We start from the raw sequence: 18,034 nt of genomic DNA, 5'->3' as shown, positions 1-18,034 counted from the left end.
GTCGTCTTCGGTACTGTGCACCAAGGGTAGAATCGCCGGCCTTTTCTGTAGTTACCGGCATAGTCATTGCCGCCGGGAAAGGCCTCTGTTGCCAGCCAAAGGTTGAAGTTTGGGACTGTTTGGTTGCAGGTACAAGCTGTCCAATCTTGAGTTTGAATAGCCAAAACCTGTATTACGAGTGTATTCCTATCTGGAATAACACTTGTTTGGTAACACGTATAAGGTAGACCCAACTTACCTTACCCTTGGTTAGGAATAACCTAGTCCCGTTTCAGATTAGTTTTTGAAGCCAGTATCACTGAAACCTGATATAGGCCAAAAATCATCCGAAACAGGCCGATTCAGGCCGAAACAGTCCAAAACAAACCATTTATCCTTCCTCCAAAAATCTTTGGGTGTGTTGTTATAGTCCTGTTCTTAGATGCTACTTCATTTTTCTAATGTTACCTTCTTCAAGTCCATACCCTATTTCTCGGACACATCCTCGAGTGTTGAGTGTGATCCTCTACCGTTACCTACTCTTACACTTTCTCCTCTTGTCGTCGGTCCTCCACCTCCACCCCCTCCCCCAGTTCCTTTACAGGTTTACTCGCGTCGTTCACGACTTCCTGCTTCCACGCCCTCACCAACCGTGTCTCCATCTTTGGATCCTGTGTTACCTAGTACTTCAGACTCTCCACCTATTGCTTTCCGCAAAACTCGATCTTGTGTTACTCAACATCCAAATTGTCAATTTGTCTCATATCATGCCCTATCTCCTCCATTCTCATGCTTTACCTCTCAACTTTCAAAACTTTCTGTTCATAAGACAGTTCAGGATGCTTTATCCGATCCGGGATGGAGGACAACTATGAAAAATGAAATGATGCCCTTCATCATAATGAGACATGGGACTTATTCCACTACCACCTGGTAAGCAACCTGTTGGCTGTAAATGAGTATATACAATCAAATTTCATCCTGATGGTTCGGTGGAAGGTCTGAAAGCCCATTTGGTTGTTAAGGGTTACACTCAAACATATGGCATTGATTACAAGGATATTTTCTCCCTAGTTGCCAAAATCTCCTTCGTTCGAGTGTTAATCTCTCTTGCTGCTAATTTAGACTGGCCTTTATTTCAGCTAGATGTTAAGAATGTATTTCTACATGGCAACTTGCATGAAGAAGTTTATATGGAGAAACCACCTGGGTTCGTTGCTCAAGGGGAGTACCGAGATACTGTATGCAAGTTAAAAAAGGCATTATATGGTTTAAAACAATCTCCTTGAACATGGTTTGGGAAGTTTTCTGATGTTGTATTGGCATTTGGTCTCCATAGATGCCAAACAGATCATTCAGTATTTCACCTACATAGTGATGTAGGTCACATTTTGTTGGTTGTATATGTGGACGACATTATAATTATTGGGAGTGACTCTGTTGGAATTGCTAGGCTGAAACAGTATTTACATGATCAGTTTCAGACAAAAAACTTGGGCAAGCTCAGATATTTTCTTGAAATTGAAGTCAGTAGATCTACAGAAGGTATGAACCTGTCTCACAGAAAATATGTACTTGATCTTCTGAAAGAAACAGGCATGTTGGGTACATGACTTATTGATACCCCTATGGACCCAAATCGTAAATTTTTGAAAGAGGAATGGGAGTTGTTTGGAGATTCAGGTAGGTATCAAAGACTTATTGGGAAATTGAATTATCTCACTATCACTAGACCAAACATCTCTTATGCAGTGGGTGTACTGAGTCAATTTTTACAAACACCTAGGGTCTCACATTGGGATGCTGTAATTCATATTCTTTGTTATCTTAAGCGAGCACTTGGTCTTGGATTACTGTATCGACCAAATTGACATTTTCGGGTTGAAGCCTTTTCAGATGCTGATGGGCAGGATCACCTTCAGATAGAAGATCTACTACTGGATATTGTACTTTTGTAGGAGGTAACTTGGTTACATGGAAAAGTAAGAAACAAGCAGTAGTAGCTCAGTCTAGTGCAAAAGCTGAATACAGGGCAATGGCTTACACTACTAGTGAGCTGACATGGTTGCAACACTTCCTTCAAGAGATTGGGTTTCTAGCTCCTATCCCTCTCGAGTTATTTTGTAATAATCAAGCCGCAATGCATATTGCCTCCAACCCTGTGTTCCATGTGAGGACTAAACATATAGAGATTGATTTTCACTTCATTCGAGATAAGATACTAAGTGGTGACATTGTTACATCTTTTGTGAAGTCTGCTGATCAACTTGCAAATGTGTTTACTAAGTCTTTGTGTTGTAGTCGGTTAAAACTTATTTGTTTCAGGCTGGGTTTATATAATATATATGACCCAGCTTGAAGGGGAGTGTTAGAGGATATGTTTGTAATTAGTATAAGTGTGTGAGGGTATAAGTGTCAAGTGTATGTAGTGCATATATATGTTTGTACATCAATTAAATGAGAGAGAAGTATTTTTCCTCCATAAACGTCTACAGGTTTAAAATTAGAATATTTGATCATTTAATATCCCAAGTAACAACCTAAAGGAATTTTAAGAAGATTTATATTTTATTTTATTTTACAACAACGTTCATCATTTGCCAACTCCAATGTACAAGTATATACATTCCAATATGCACATCGATATGGGTTGCACTAATAAGAAATTAGAAGCAACACCATTTGTAAGTTAATGGGAAGGTAGGCTTAGAATATCTCAACTGCTTGAGCCACGAAGAAATTGGTGATATTGGTAATACCAATCTGAGCTATATATAAATTGAAGGTAATACAAGAACTACGGAAAGAAAATAATAAAATGAAAGAACATGGGTTGCCATGTAGGAGAGATTAAAAAAAAAGTCAAGAATCTGAACAAAATTATATATAAGGCCAGGCAAACGTACGTTAAGGTAACAGCCAAGGGAAGCCCTTCGGGTACTGCAACTACTACTATGGTGACCTACAAGATTTCAACAAAGGTAATAGGAAAATAAAATTCTCTACACAATAATAAATATATATCTACATACACAAGAAACACATACCGCAATAGTAGCAATTTTAATGGCAGCATCTATGGCATCACCAGCTTTTGTTTTGCCTGCTATAAACTGAGGATTTCCAACTGAGTTTTTGGTATGGCCAGTAAAATATCTGCATATATTCAATTTATGAGGTCATCCACAATAATTCACTATCAAAGAGAGAGAGCAGTCCCAAGTTTAATTTACCTGACCAAAAGAACAACCAAGACAGAGACAGCTACTGAAAGTCCAACCATACCAATGAGAGTTGCAACCCCATTTAGGCGTACCTAAAACAAATGATTTAAAAGTAAACATAATGTGCAAAATATGAGTTTCAAGAGAAAACATCGAAAAGATAGCAGACCTGCAACGGTGTCTCTTCACCAGTGTCTTCTGAAATACTAGACATGAGCAATCCCCACTCAGTATTCATGCCAACACTAGTCACCTGGTACATAAACAAATAAAAGGAACATATATAACATGGGTAAACCACAAAGCAAGTTGACTCAATGTGAGAGACTGACCAGATATAAAAGGTTTCAAATACATGTATAGATTTATAAAGAAACATCGTTTCCATCTCCAGCAAGAGAAAGGTAAACCCCTAAAAAGAACAGTGGTGACATACATTTTTTATAAAAGTAAAAACAATCATATATGAAATATAGAGACATCAAAATAACTGATCCATATATGAAAATTATACACGTATGCTTTCAGGGGATAAAAATAAACTCCAACATAATGTTTTTTTTTTTTTTTTTTTTTTATCAAAACAAACTTCCTTTTTGCCAAAAATTGTTTAATCTAGGCAATCGCATCAATGTTTCATGTCCCACTATCTCTCATATGGTACTAATAGATATTAGAATATAAGATATACTTGCTAAAAAAGCTAAGAAAATCGTATATTACCAGCATGGTGCCACTACCATCTACAATTTTGCAGCCAGACATCAGAAACGGTTTTCTGGAATCCTTGTGAACCTGGAAAAAAGTTCACTTTTCAAAAAAGGAAAAAAAAATATTAATTGATATATTAAAACAAGAAGACAGCTAGGAATGCTCACAATCTTGCTCTCTCCAGTCATACTTGATTCATCAACTGCAAGAGAATGACCAGAAATTAAAATTCCATCGGCAGGGACCTGCAGAAAGATTTAGAAGGTCAACTTTAAATAACAACGGTAATATATTATTTTTTATGGGTAAAAACAAAATTTTTCTGAATAAAGTAAATAGGCAAAGTCCAAGTACACAAGAAGTACACAAAGAGAACACCTAGTTACAACTTAGGAGCTAGATATGAATACAAGAGAATCATGAAAGCTAGCCCCATTGGGGACAATAACAAAAGCCCAAAGGAATAGGGTGTGAAAGAAGAAACATCTGAAATCATCCAAAGAGCGTTCACGATTTTCAAAGCTCCAACGAAAATATATATAATAAGAACAACAAAAAAGAAACATGTACCTGATTACCAATGTTAAGTAGTACAACATCACCAACAACAATGTCATATATAGATATCTCAATTCTTCTGCCACCTCTAATAACCTATAAAGTGAATCTTCAAATAAAATCCTAAGATAAAATAACCAAGCAATGTGAAAATGAAAAAGAAAAGAATAAAGCACATAAAGCCATAAAGTATACCTCCATATGGATATTTCTTTTCTCCTTGTTTAAATTTTGGAACTGAAGAGATTGTTTGTAATCACTTATAGCTGTATAAGAAAGAATTACAAAGACAATGAGCCAAAACTTATAATAATGCAAATAAAGGAGACCACAATTATTAAATCCCTCCGAGTTGTAAAGAATAAATAAATGACATTTCACAATCAGGTTAAGAATTAAAGATTCATAGAGAATTTCAGACAGTACATCAAAATAGAACAGACTAAAATTTAAATTCTTAATTACAACAGCTTGCAGGCATTCAGGTAATAACTTTTATTTAAGAAATTATACATAGAGCAATAATGTACACGAGGGAACTTATAACATGCCATAAAAATAAAGCTATCAACTAAACGATACAAAACCAGGTAAGTAAAATGTGCATATGTCAACAAATACTACTTAATATTTACCCTTTTTTGGCCAACAAGATCTTAAAAAGCTCAATGCATGGTGCCGGATTAGCTCTTTTATCAGCTATATTTATCCTAGGCCCATGATTACAAAGATAATTACAAGGCTTTCAGGTCCTCTTGTTTATACTTGTAAAAAAAAAAAGAAAGAAAAAAAAAAAAAAAAAAAAAAACAGGTACTCTTGTCTACATGTCCCTACCAAGATCTTGTCCAAAAATAAGGAACAATGTCTAAAAACAATAAAGAAGAAGAAATAATAATAAAACTCAGTACAGTTAGGCAAACTACAGGTGTACCAATACACCATATCAAAGTTAATCACAAAAAATAGAACAATCTTTTAAGAAAATAAAACTTTGATCAAACATTCAATTCAATACCTGTAACAAAAATGACAAGAATAACTGCAAAAGCAATACTTCCTCCATCATACCACCCTTCCTTGATACCCTATAATACAAAAAATGAAGAATAACGCATAATGTCACGAGATAAGTAAAAGGATTTTGTCTCAGATATTTTAAGAGAAAAGCAATGTAAGAACACAAGGCTAAGAGAGAAAGGAAAGCAAATCTGAAATAAAATCAAACCAGAAAGTGAATCTCACTAACAAACAGTGATCAAAACCACAACAGATATAGCCACAAGCTCTGAAAATGACTCTTTATCTATTTAGACTTTAGCAGAGGGGCACAACCCATGGGTAAAGAAGGAAAAGTAGAACAGCAACAGGTGGGCAAGATGGCTTTCTGCACTACTATTCTACCTCCACACCTCTTGTTGTCAAAATCCTTCTTGCACATAGAACGCCAATCCTTGACCATAAGATGCCTCTCTGCCTTAGGTTGTCCATGTTCAAGATCTTATGAGCCGTTGTCCATACAAAGAAAGCTACCCATGTTATAATTCAAATTTTTAGATCATCATCATGTGTGACTGGAGCATTTTTCCAACTTAATGAGTCACTTCTTAATGAAAAGCTCCAAGTTCCACATATTTATGAGGAAAGACAATATTAACATCAATTTCAATGTCTTGCCACATTGTAGTCACATGACATAAAGATGTATTTTGTCTCCAAAGCCAATCATGCATAGCCAACTCTTAGCTTTTGTAGAAAATATTTGGTTTCTTCATAAGCAAAAGAAGATGTGGCTCAAATAAAATGATGTCTTTTATCAAAACAAAGACTATTCCCTTGCAATGAAAGAAGCTCATCATAAGTAATAGATTAGTCTACAGGAATAGAAGAACCAGAAGGCATAAGGTATCATGTCCCCTGCCCAAGCTCACCTCAGTCTTTATACCCAGAACCAAAGAGGCCACTGCAGCTATCATCAATATTATCAGTGTGAGGTCTTGCCAAGATTCCCAGAGAAACATCTAGGATAAACAGCAATAAAAAAGAATAAGTAAATAGAGTAGTTCAAACTCCCATCTTCAACCAAGGAAAAGATAATACTAATAATAAAAAAAATGTGTTATAAACGATCAAATTTGCAATAAAATTTACCCAAAAACTCCTCCCTTTTTTTGGAGGAATTTTGTTCGATCCAAACGCAGCACTCCTCTTCAGTAAATCAGGCTCATCACCTTGAATCCCCTTCTCTAAGTTTGTTTTTAACAAATTTGATAGCCCGTTAACCTGATGTAAAGGTAGGGAAGTATATAATACGTTAAAAATTATACATACTGTATACAAATAATACATAAATCAGATAAAGGAAAGATAATTTGAAGGAAAACTTGCCCCCCCATATTGCTCCAAAGTTAAAACATCGTGATTTCTTGACAATAAAGCAAGCTGTTCTTGTCCAATTGCAAAATCGCCAGTGGGGGGTGGTGGAGGTGGTCTCAGCGTTTCTGTCAGTGGAATGCAGCACACAAATCATCATGTTAACACTTTTAAATCAACGATCCATGCCACAAGAATGCAATTAAAAAGTCATGATGTATTCCACCAATCGCAATATAAAAAAGGGTAACTTAAAAAATTATAAAACAACATGGCATGAAACACACCCATCAAAAGTTCAAAGAATGTGTTTTTTTCAAAAAAGTACTAGAAAACTAAATTATTAGAAAATGTAAGAGGTATAGCCCAAGTACAAAGGATTTATACAAGAGGAACAACTAATTAAAAAAGTTCAGAGAACATGTCAAACATAGATATTAGCTGAGCATAAACCTGCCCTGCTAGGGCATACGATCTGCTGCAAGCCTACAAACAAAACATCTTAAACCGGCATGGGAAAGAAGATGTATTGGACTACTGTACCCTACAACAAAAACCAACAGAACTATAGTTATACAAAACCTTCATTAAATATTATGGGTAAGATAATATATAGGGTAATGATGCACATACAACTATTTTACAACTCAATTTACAACTAATCGATGTAATTGTGCCACTTCATTAAAAATAATTTCAAGTATACACAACTACCCTCTATGCAGAAATTTAACAATGCTTGTGAGTAATCGGTTACAAGTTGGTGAATATTTAAAAGGAAAAGGAGAAAGAAGTATAAAATAGCTGAGAAAAAAAATGCATTGCAGTATCAGACATGTAAATATAATATCTTACGTAGCTCAAACGCCCAAAAAAAAAACATTGAAGATTCATCTCCACAAATCACACATGAAAATATAATATTTTACATGACAGTACAGCTCAAACACAAAAAATAAAAATACATTGAAGATTCTTGTCCACAAGCACAAATCACATAACAACAGAGCGAGATAGTTCTAAAACCCAGAATGACATGGAAATGATCTTCACAAGAAAGCACAGATGCAGAAGTACCATTTTCTTGTGCCCCAGCTGCCCTGAAACGATATGCAGCCTAACATTGCCAATTTCATGAATTAGAAAATACATTCAAGCTATAAAGAGTGCACAAGAAACTTTTTTTCTTTTTGTTAATCCATCAGAGTGCCCAAAAAATCAGGTACAAGAAAGTAGATTACTTGTACGGCTTGAACATGTGCTTTGTAAGTCCCTATTCTTTGCTTCCTCTCTGCTTCCCTTTTCAAGTCCAAGGTGTAACGAAATCGACGAGAGGCATTTAACACAAGTGCCGCTTGCTACAGATGACAAAGTTGAGATAAGCCAAACATTATAAGCAGCCTTATCTTCGAAATTACAACATAGTGACTCGAGTAACAGAAACAATATTCACTATAACGACCGCTGAACATTACGTAACATTAGAAATGCAGTGTTATACTTGTCATTATGCTGACATAGTAAGATTACATAATGAAATTAAGGCTGCATATATTTTGACGTTAAATATTTACAAATTTCAATATTTGGCATGGACAAAATATGTCGGTCAATGGTAAATGATTGCAAAGTGAAGTTTAAATGTTTGATCTCTTCATTCTTTAATTGTTTGTACTCTTTCAGATTGAGAGGAGGTGATGATGATAAACTTTGTTGGATTCTTTTCATAGGACGGACATTCTAGGTCAAATCCTTCTGTAATGGTCTCTTCCCTCAAGTTACCTATTCTATTCCTTGGAAGAATATTTATAGAAAACTTATAAAAATAAAAACTATTTAGAGAAATAGGGCACCTTTGAGGGTCACATATTTTGCCTGGACGACAAGCTTAGGGAAGATTTCAAAGTTGGATAACCTCATAAAAAGGCATTTTGAAGTAAAGGATTGAAAGTGTGTGTAAGCAGTGGTGAAAGTATTGATCATCTTTTGCTTCCCTCTGAAATGGCAAGGAATTTATGGGCATCGATTTAAGAACCACGCCCTGAAGGTGGTGGGTTTGTTAGCGTTTGGCCAAGTCCATTTGGTAGTCGTAGCAAATCAGGGATGTGGAGCATGGTCCCTTTGTGATTGATGGGTGTGTATTTGGCGGGAACATAATAAACGACCATTTGAAGATTTCAAACGACAACGTTTGAATTAAGAACCATTAGGATGGTTATGCACAGCAGCTCCTGTTCTCTAGTTTAATAATTCTAATGGAATTTTGTTCTAAAACACCACCTCGATAGTTGAAAAAAATAGAAACGCAGAACAAAAAGATCAAGAACCCACCAAAGCAGAAAACATAGTAAAGACATCTTGACGAACAGAAAATTCTGGGAGAACTAAATGAAAAGTAAAAACAGAGAGAGAGAGAGAGAGGATTGAAAAGGGAAAACGTACCCTCCAGCGGCGGAGACGCTCTATTGGGACATTCTTGGTGCTGGTAATATCGAAAGGATCCGAAGACGATTCATCGCCATCGTTCATGCCGACACCGGAGCGGCTTGCTCCGGCCTCCATATCGTTATCGCGCCGATGGCTCGGCGAATTCTGTGAGAAACTCATTTCTGTCGCAGGAGAGATGACACCGTCACACTCTAATTCCCTCTCTTCTCAACACGCATAGAAAAAAAAAAATTCAACAAACGATCCCTCTCACAGAATCTCAAATTGTCGCTTCGACACAATCCAATTAAAACCCCACTTTTCAGACATTCGCTTTCAAAACCTCTTCTCTCGGATTTATTTTCTCTCTTTTCTCTATTATCTACATGTTTACAAACGTTGTTGTCCCCCGCGGTAGAAAACTCCTCAGATTTCTCACTATCTTGCTCACAAGAAACAAATATTTCAGCAATCAGATTTTATATTTCAGCAAAGGCGAATAAAAAATTTCTCCGACGATTTTTATCTCGTAATCATTATAATTTTTTTAAATTTTTATATAAAATATAATAAAAAAATCAATTTTTTTAAATTTTAAAATATAAATAATATTATAAAATAATATTTTATTCTCCTTTTACCATTTATTTAAAATTATTTTATCTAATTTCTAAATCTTTACCACCACTACATTGACATTTTTAATTCTTTAAAAAAAACTATCTGACTAAACAGACGGTTGAAAAGGCATCCCGACTCCCGACTTTTTAAAATATGGAGAGCTATACCATCCGGGGATGGTGATAGGGTTACTATTTTATTACTATCCATCTATTATCTTAATTTATTTAAAATTTTTTTATTATTTTTTTTAAGTATTTTTTTAACATCTTTAATCATTAAAAAAATATATAATTTTATTAATATTTACTTTTTTAATCATTAAGTAAAATAAAAAATTAAAAAAAATCAAATATAAAAATAATAGTAGATGGATAGTAAGTGGATTGTAACCCTATCATTATTCTACCATTTATTCAGACCCCAGCAACCATTGCTGGTGTGCCACTTAACATAATTTTAAATTTTTTTAAATATTTTTAGAAAATAAAAAAATGCATTAATATACTAAAAATTATTTCTTTAATCTTTAAGTATAAATATAAAAAAATTATTGAGCAATACAATCCCGGCAACACACTATCATTTTTCTTATTCAAATGATTGATACGTTTTTGTAGGAATATTAGGTATGGTAGCACTACAACCTCTAAAAGAAAATATTTTCTTAATTATTAAATAAATAAAAATAAAATAAAAAATTTTGTAAGGACCATCCTGAGATTGTTTTATTGAGAGCTAAAGCATTTTTCATCAGGTATATACGTAGTCCCAGTGAACATACATGATCAATATCAAACTCCACGTCATGACTCCTATTTAATTACCATCGATCTTGGGCTATGTCTATCCAAGGTGATCTATATCTGGCCTATTGGAGATGTATAACGTTGAAAATTAATACCCTCCCCTCTCATGATCGCATACAAAAATATACTTTCCGTTGCTCTACTGACATGATCTGTTAGAAGGGATCGAAGATCTCCCCCAGCTCAGCATTTCTATGTCCACCGTCAAAGGGAGAGCAAAATGGGTTTGATCTAGTAATGGAACTCATGACGAGTATAGAACTGATAATTATCTTCTTTGGAAAGCTGATTAGAGCAACATATATATATATATATATATATAAAGCAAAATCCAGAAAAAGACGTACCACGAGATTTCAGATGCTAGCTCGAATTGATTATCTTCGATCGGTGGTAAAAAAGACAACTTAGTAAAACCCCTGCATCACAAAATTGATCTCATGCTCAAGATATATACATATATATATATATATACATATATATATATATATATATTGCAAAAATCCAATATAGCTAGCTACCGCTCTTAAATGGGAGTTAGTCTATGCCAATGATAGGAAAACCATGAGTGCATGCACCCATATATATATATGACCTTAAAATGCTCGCATTAATGAAAAAAAGAAAGAAAAAAAAAAGAAGGAAAATTAAAGTTTGCCGACAGTGCAAGAAGAAATAGGAGATTCACACGGAACTTAGACAAGAAATATATACCGTACTAGCTAGAATAAATGGACTTGGACATTAATGTCGCCCGATATATTTTATCACCAACATATACGTACGTTCCTGCAGTATTTTTCTTTTCTTTTTGGTGCCGATCGATCGACCAAGACTTAATTTAGAACATGGAAGAGAATTAAAGCTGGTTACTGCTGCTCGATCGCAGTATATCCGCAGAGGTTAGACAGTGAGATGTTTCGAGCCGCATAACGCCCCGCGAAAAGCCACATTATATAGAGTAGCACTACAGGAACGCCAGAGAGACCTAATTCGGAAAAAGTAAAAGATGAAGTATGTACCAGAGATAAGTCTTTAGTCCCAATAAGATGCTACATGTACCTAACGCGCGCTTTTTATTCTATTTATTCGAGCACTTTTATTGGATGCATGAGGTTCAAACAAGGAATATATATATCAGAAGCAATAGGCCATTGAAATCACTATCATCATCAACGCATGATCACCTTTTTTTACATTTTCTACAAATATTATTAGATAATTATATATGATAGTGTCTCTGTTTATTGTGAACCCTTTCTGCTCAGTGGATGAATGTATATCCTTCATAGCTTGCTGGATGCGCTGCTGAAAATCTTAAAAACAGATTAATGAAAAAAAGATGCCTGTTTTGGGTCGAAGCTACCTTTTTAGCTAGGTATGGCCATGCATGTAAAGGTTATTAATGGGTTAGGATGTCCTAATTCTCTGGATGATCTGCGCGCGGTAAGGCTAGTTATCATGATTTTATTTAGATCAAATGGAAATAAATTGTTGATCTTAATGCGTAGTACATGAAGCAGAGTTTTCTTAATTACAGTTAATGAAAAATAATCTAACAAACTGAGTTTTTCTATCACTCCCTGATCACTCTTGTATCTCTTATTTAAGTAGAAGAAGATCAGGATCTCAGTCATGCCTTTTGTCTTTTATTTTAAATAAGCTTTCTTTTATTCGATGGCTTTACGCTTTAACGTGCAATTTTTTTTTGACCGGTAATGCTCTGCGCATCGATATCCTTTAATTCATACATCTTTTAAAAGCAGATTGCGATGCACGCAGCATCCTTGTCTATTGGCTGCTCGCTCTTTCTGGAATATATTCAAAGACCAAGATATATATGATATTATAGATGATCAAACCCCGCACAGATTCTAGCTAACTATCAGAGATAAACGCGAAACTTCTCCGTCCTTTCGTGTTTTCCTCGATAAAGAAATTATGAACCCATGTATATGTGTTCGTAACCCATATATATGTGTTAGTAAATATAACCCATATATATATAATATATATTATATATGCATGCATGCCTTGACAGGATCGCAGTACTGCATTAGCAGATCTGCATAGATTACGGACAGAAAGCAAACAAACTTAATATAAATCCACATTATCTAGGTTTCGGACAATATGTCACAGCCTGTTCCATCTGTATAAACAAGAGCACAGTGCGTAACCTATTTCTGAACTGAAAGAGTACTAGTTATTAAGACGTTTTTAATTAATTAATTCTCACAAAACGTACGGACTGTCCACGCAAATACTACAAGAACATTTCATATCTTGCATGGGACAGTTACGTAGACGCGAAACATACTTTACGAGCTAGCCAATTAAAGTAGTACTACTCGCTAATTCCTTTTCCTCATGAAAAGTAAAGGAGGCTATGCATGACTCGCATTAACTTCAAAGTGATCAGACCATTTTTATTGAAAGGTCTTCAAACTTGTTCGAGAGAAGCAAAAGAGTTTAGACGAAAAAACGAAAGATGATGTAGATTGGGATCCATTGACAGTACGGATCGAGCATGGTGACGATTGTTGCCCTTCATTTTTGTTTGCGGATCATATACAATAGGAGGAAATGGTAAGGAAGAAAAATAAGGCTCCGTTTGAGTAAGATTATCTCAAATCATTTGTGAATAGTAATAAAATATTAGTAAATAGTAGTGAATTATTTATAAATAGTAATAAAATAGTTTGAAAATATATTAAAATATTTATATTTCCAAACAAACCCACTCCTAATCCGAATGCTTAGTTGAAAGGAAAGAAACTACTTTTATAACTTTCCCAAAATCCAAGAGCAAGCTTGGTAGATGAGAATTCTTATTTCAAATTCAAAATTATCATCTCATCATTACAACTTTCTCAAATCTCTACACAAAATATAATAAGCAATTCAATTTTTTCAAATCTCAATATAATTTTTTCAAATTTTAAAATAATAATAATACTAAAAATAATATTTTAAATTTTTATTTCAAATTCAAAATTCTCATATCTACCCTAAACTATACTTTTCCTCAGCCAAAAAGTACGTAACATTAGTTTCAAAAACCAGATAATAGTAAAAGAAAAAGTGACTTGGAACAACAAATTAAAAGCATGCATTGACCGTATAGCAAAAGCAAAAGCGTGAATGTCTTTGTGCTTTAGGACCTTTGGTACATACCTTGTTTGGCTTCAAGGCAACCTTTTTCCAACCAAATCGATCCCTTTACAGTTTATACAACTTTGACCAAATTAATTGAATGAAGATTTATGGATTACAAAATAAATCAAGAAGAAGTTAAAGTCACGTTTTAGATTTATATTCTAAAATGATTGACAAAATTATAGCTTTGGAGGACATGAACAATTTTTCCCTCAAAAAAAATATATATTAAGAAAAATATTATTTATATTTATAATTTTTACATACCATTAAGAAAATATTATAATTTGTGCTGATGTATCAGCTATTAATATGTTGAAAATTATAAAATATGAAATTCAAAATTCAAATTTGAAAAGAAAACTGATAAAATCATGTAAAATTAATATAAATAAAATTGTAAGTATATCATGTAGTATATATAGAGCCCGTCTATATCTTTTTCCTTTTTTTTTTCTTTTTAGAATGTCTATATCATGATCTAATATGATATTATATGCTTATAACATTAAGACAATTAATTACTGACAAGACAAGCCAAAACGCAGGAGTATGGATTATAATTTTCATCATTGTGTTAATTTCGATTTGATCAAATAGATCAACATGCACCATTAATTCCTGATTGAGATAGAAACCAACCAAGAGATGTTAAAGCCTTCTGATGAAAAATGAAGAAATTATTTAGAAAACACTCATGTGATTTACGACTTACCTCTTTCTTTTTAAATAAAAGTTATAAATTCCGGATTATGGAGTTTTCAAATGGACAGAGTTTTTTCCTTCTGAACTGAATTAGAGAAATATTCATCCAATTTATATATAAATACGTGACCAAAATAGAATAAGAGATTTCTTATGACAAAAAAAATCTCTTTCCTTCACAAATTATGTAAGTCACATCCGTACGTCATATTCTTGCCGACAAACTGAACATCGATCCTGGCCATGCCGGCTAGGAAAGTTCATGGCAATTTACATATTCTTATCTTTGAAAAAAGCTTACATATTGATCTTATGCATCTTATCCCATTCTGTGCCTTTAGTTTAAAGTTGCGTATTAAATGGGGGGCCGGGATTCGGTAAACAGCACACATTTTTTTAAAGTAGCTGTGCTATATATCGTGAGTATCTCCCAACTTGTAGCTGTGCTATGAAATCAATGTTTTAAAACTTTATTAGTGTTTGAAATATGTTTAAATGAAAAATGAAACGATTAATTTGGACACCCGAAACACAGATATATAATTGGGCTATGCGATGCATTGGCTTAATTTCCAATAGTACTGTTGTGATATCTTTATCAATATTTTTGTTTTTTGACTAAATGTGAGTCTTTATCTTTATCTTTACCATGCATATTGGTACTTTATCTACCAATATTCCCACGCTTGCTTTGAGTTTTATATGACCAAAGATATTCGGCGTTTCATGCATATATTTATTTATATATATATATAGATATATTTGTGTGTGTGGTCATGTATTTTATTTGTACTAAGCTTTATTTATTTTTGGTTGTGCAGGTGTTAATTAACTGCATTAAACACACGTACATCCACAAACATATAAATATATATATATATATCCAGATTGGAAAAAGAATCTACGTGCAAAATAACAAAAAATTCAGTACTACTAATCTCGATCTAAATTACTTTCAGTAACTACGTTAATTTAATTCGCATATCTCGGCGGCCTTATAAATTCGACAAAAAATATAAAATAAAAAACACACACAATTATATACATATATATATATATATATATATATAGATATATTTCAATTGCATGCGCTGATCAGAACCTCCATTTTGATTCTTCTTTCTTTTAGGTTTAAGTGATCATGTTCAATCAAAAGATGATCATCACGACGAACTTGATTAATATGTAGTAGTTTTTAGTATGAATACGATTTTATTCTTCTCCGTGCATGCAATCATTTATATAGAGATCAGATGCCAGCCAGAGTAATTAATTAGGAAGTTGAAGGTGGAGATCATCTCAGCCAACATTTCAGAATGCAAAAAGGGATATATATATATATATATATATATACATACATACACATATATTTACTTAAAATAATGTAAATTAAAGATGCTTACCTTGACAAGAACGAAGACTAGTATACGTAGGAAAGCTCGAAGGAAAGATATCCAGCTGATCAGCAGTTCTATATATATATATATATATCAAAGAAACTGGTCGAATCTACGTACGTACAAGTCTGGTAGCTGCATGCCCGGCGGCACCCCGGAATTGAGAGATTATCGACTTCAATAATCTAATTAACAAGTACGTGCTGTTAAACTCATGATTCATGTTCGTCGAGAGATCGATCGACAATCGAGGAATAAGAACAAGATTCACAGATTGCATAAGCATATATATTATATATATATATAAGAGCTAGCAGATTAATTCAAATACGTACGTACTTAAATCCCAAGGATCAGCTTCACCTGTTTATACGGCCCCTTGAAACGGGTCAATAGCTTACAACACGATCATCTGAATATATAAACTCATGATGAAGAAGTTTCATCATATGAATTGATGTATATCTAGTGCATGTATATATATATGGTAATATATTATATGCATATATCATCATGTTGTTTTTTTATTTATAAATAAAATGTACTGCATGGTTGCAGTTGTACTAGCTAGTAATGACACAGACCACAGACTAGCTGCATGGCCCCTATCTTCCACACACTTGATCAGATTCGTAATAATTACGATATAACTTATACGTGCGTACGTATGCCGTTGGCTGTAGGGTTGACTAACGAAATTTCCCAGAAACTTCACGCACATGGAATTTTTCAGAACCATCAATTATATTATATCATATCACATGTATATTTTTCGTGTTAAACGGCAACCAAGAACATCGGTCGGTGCTGATAGAGAAAGACAGACCGAACGAGGTCCATCGATTGTATTTAATAAAGTAATAATGTTACCATGTCCCATACTAATTTATATCACTGACCATTTGTTCCCTTGACTTGAAGAAAATTAAAGACATGAATATAGAAGGATAGAGGGAATTTAAGATTTTAAATTTTATCTTTTTATATTTTCGATGATAATTTTATTTTAAATATATTTTTTTAAATTTTCAATAAAACAAAACGCTCAATTGATATAAAGCAAAGGTATGATAGAATTAGATTCGTTTAAATTCGAAAAGGATCTCATCTTATAATTATAATTTTTTTAAACTCTAACATCAAATATGATAAATAATTTAATTTTATCAACTCTTAAAATAATATTAATAGTAAAAAATAATATTTATTTCTGAATCTAACTTAAGGGTAGGTTTGGGACCAAAGATTTCTCATCTCAAATTTAAAATTTCCATCTTATGATCATTATATCTTTTCTAAATCTCCACACAAAATATAATAAATAATTTAACTTTTTTAAATCCCAATACAATTTTTTCAAATTTTAAAATAATAAAATTACTAAAAATAATATTTTAAACTCTCATTTAAAATTTAAAATTCTCATCTCTACTTTCAAACCTTCCCTTTTTACTAAAGTTAGATTCAGAAATAAAGTGTAAAAATAAAGTCTTTAGGCAACTGGGGAATAAAGTTTCGCAGAAATTGCCGCCTCCACTTCTTTTTACTTTTGCTTTTGAGTATTGTTCCCAGAGAATCTAACCTGGCCGGCTCGGGTGTAACCTATTGCATGAAGCTTCCGATCAGTGCTGTATGCCGCTGATGATGATCTACTAGTGCTGCCATCGTATATTATATTGCGCGGCCCGGTTCTTGCAGATTACTTTTTGAATGAATACTCTACTTTTGTTTTGAAAAATATTATTGTGCAGTTCCGGCAACCACAAATGCGGCCACTGCAACGAGCATTTGTACGAAAATGGTAAAGAGCACAACTACATCTATCGATCGAGGATGTAGCATTAGTTTCGAGAAGAACAATTTTTTTTTTTTCATTATCTTTTTATATTTTCGAATATATTTTTAAAAATAAAAAAATACATAATATTATTAAAAAATATTTCTTTAACCACTAAATAAAAAAAATAAAAATAAAAAAGTTAAGAGAATCGGGACACATGCTCATTCGATGGGTTCAATATTTTTCAATTATAAAACATCTCTTCCACCACCTATTTTGAATACGAAAAATTC

At 33.4% G+C, this 18,034-nt stretch overlaps 1 protein-coding gene across 10 annotated transcripts in view; it reads right to left on the bottom strand.

Moving 5' to 3' along the window:
* The window catches only part of LOC122317044 (calcium-transporting ATPase 8, plasma membrane-type-like), a 28,218-nt gene extending 11,773 nt beyond the window's left edge, over positions 1-16,445 (bottom strand). For 2 of the 10 annotated variants that reach the window (XM_043133933.1, XM_043133942.1), the window contains exons 1-19: positions 16,301-16,445; positions 15,968-16,146; positions 11,415-11,688; positions 11,048-11,119; positions 9,286-9,452; positions 8,085-8,201; positions 7,921-7,960; positions 6,859-6,971; positions 6,622-6,753; positions 6,402-6,491; positions 5,489-5,558; positions 4,668-4,738; positions 4,485-4,568; positions 4,082-4,159; positions 3,927-3,998; positions 3,373-3,456; positions 3,213-3,295; positions 3,027-3,135; positions 2,886-2,941 (exon numbers count right to left, since the gene is read on the bottom strand). In XM_043133933.1, the coding sequence (XP_042989867.1) occupies positions 2,886-2,941; positions 3,027-3,135; positions 3,213-3,295; positions 3,373-3,456; positions 3,927-3,998; positions 4,082-4,159; positions 4,485-4,568; positions 4,668-4,738; positions 5,489-5,558; positions 6,402-6,491; positions 6,622-6,753; positions 6,859-6,971; positions 7,921-7,960; positions 8,085-8,201; positions 9,286-9,450 (1,364 nt within the window). In that variant the 5' untranslated portion in view covers positions 9,451-9,452; positions 11,048-11,119; positions 11,415-11,688; positions 15,968-16,146; positions 16,301-16,445. Of the gene's footprint in view, positions 1-2,885; positions 2,942-3,026; positions 3,136-3,212; positions 3,296-3,372; positions 3,457-3,926; positions 3,999-4,081; positions 4,160-4,484; positions 4,569-4,667; positions 4,739-5,488; positions 5,559-6,401; positions 6,492-6,621; positions 6,754-6,858; positions 6,972-7,920; positions 7,961-8,084; positions 8,202-9,285; positions 9,749-11,047; positions 11,120-11,221; positions 11,278-11,414; positions 11,689-15,967; positions 16,147-16,296 lie in introns of those variants that run through there. The other 8 variants (XM_043133937.1, XM_043133939.1, XM_043133936.1 and 5 more) reach the window with 8 other exon arrangements.
* Positions 16,446-18,034: the final 1,589 nt, after the last annotated feature.

The sequence above is a fragment of the Carya illinoinensis genome, chromosome 7 (genome assembly GCF_018687715.1).
Source record: "Carya illinoinensis cultivar Pawnee chromosome 7, C.illinoinensisPawnee_v1, whole genome shotgun sequence".
NCBI lineage: Eukaryota > Viridiplantae > Streptophyta > Magnoliopsida > Fagales > Juglandaceae > Carya > Carya illinoinensis.
This window is presented reverse-complemented; position numbering and strand designations above follow the sequence as displayed.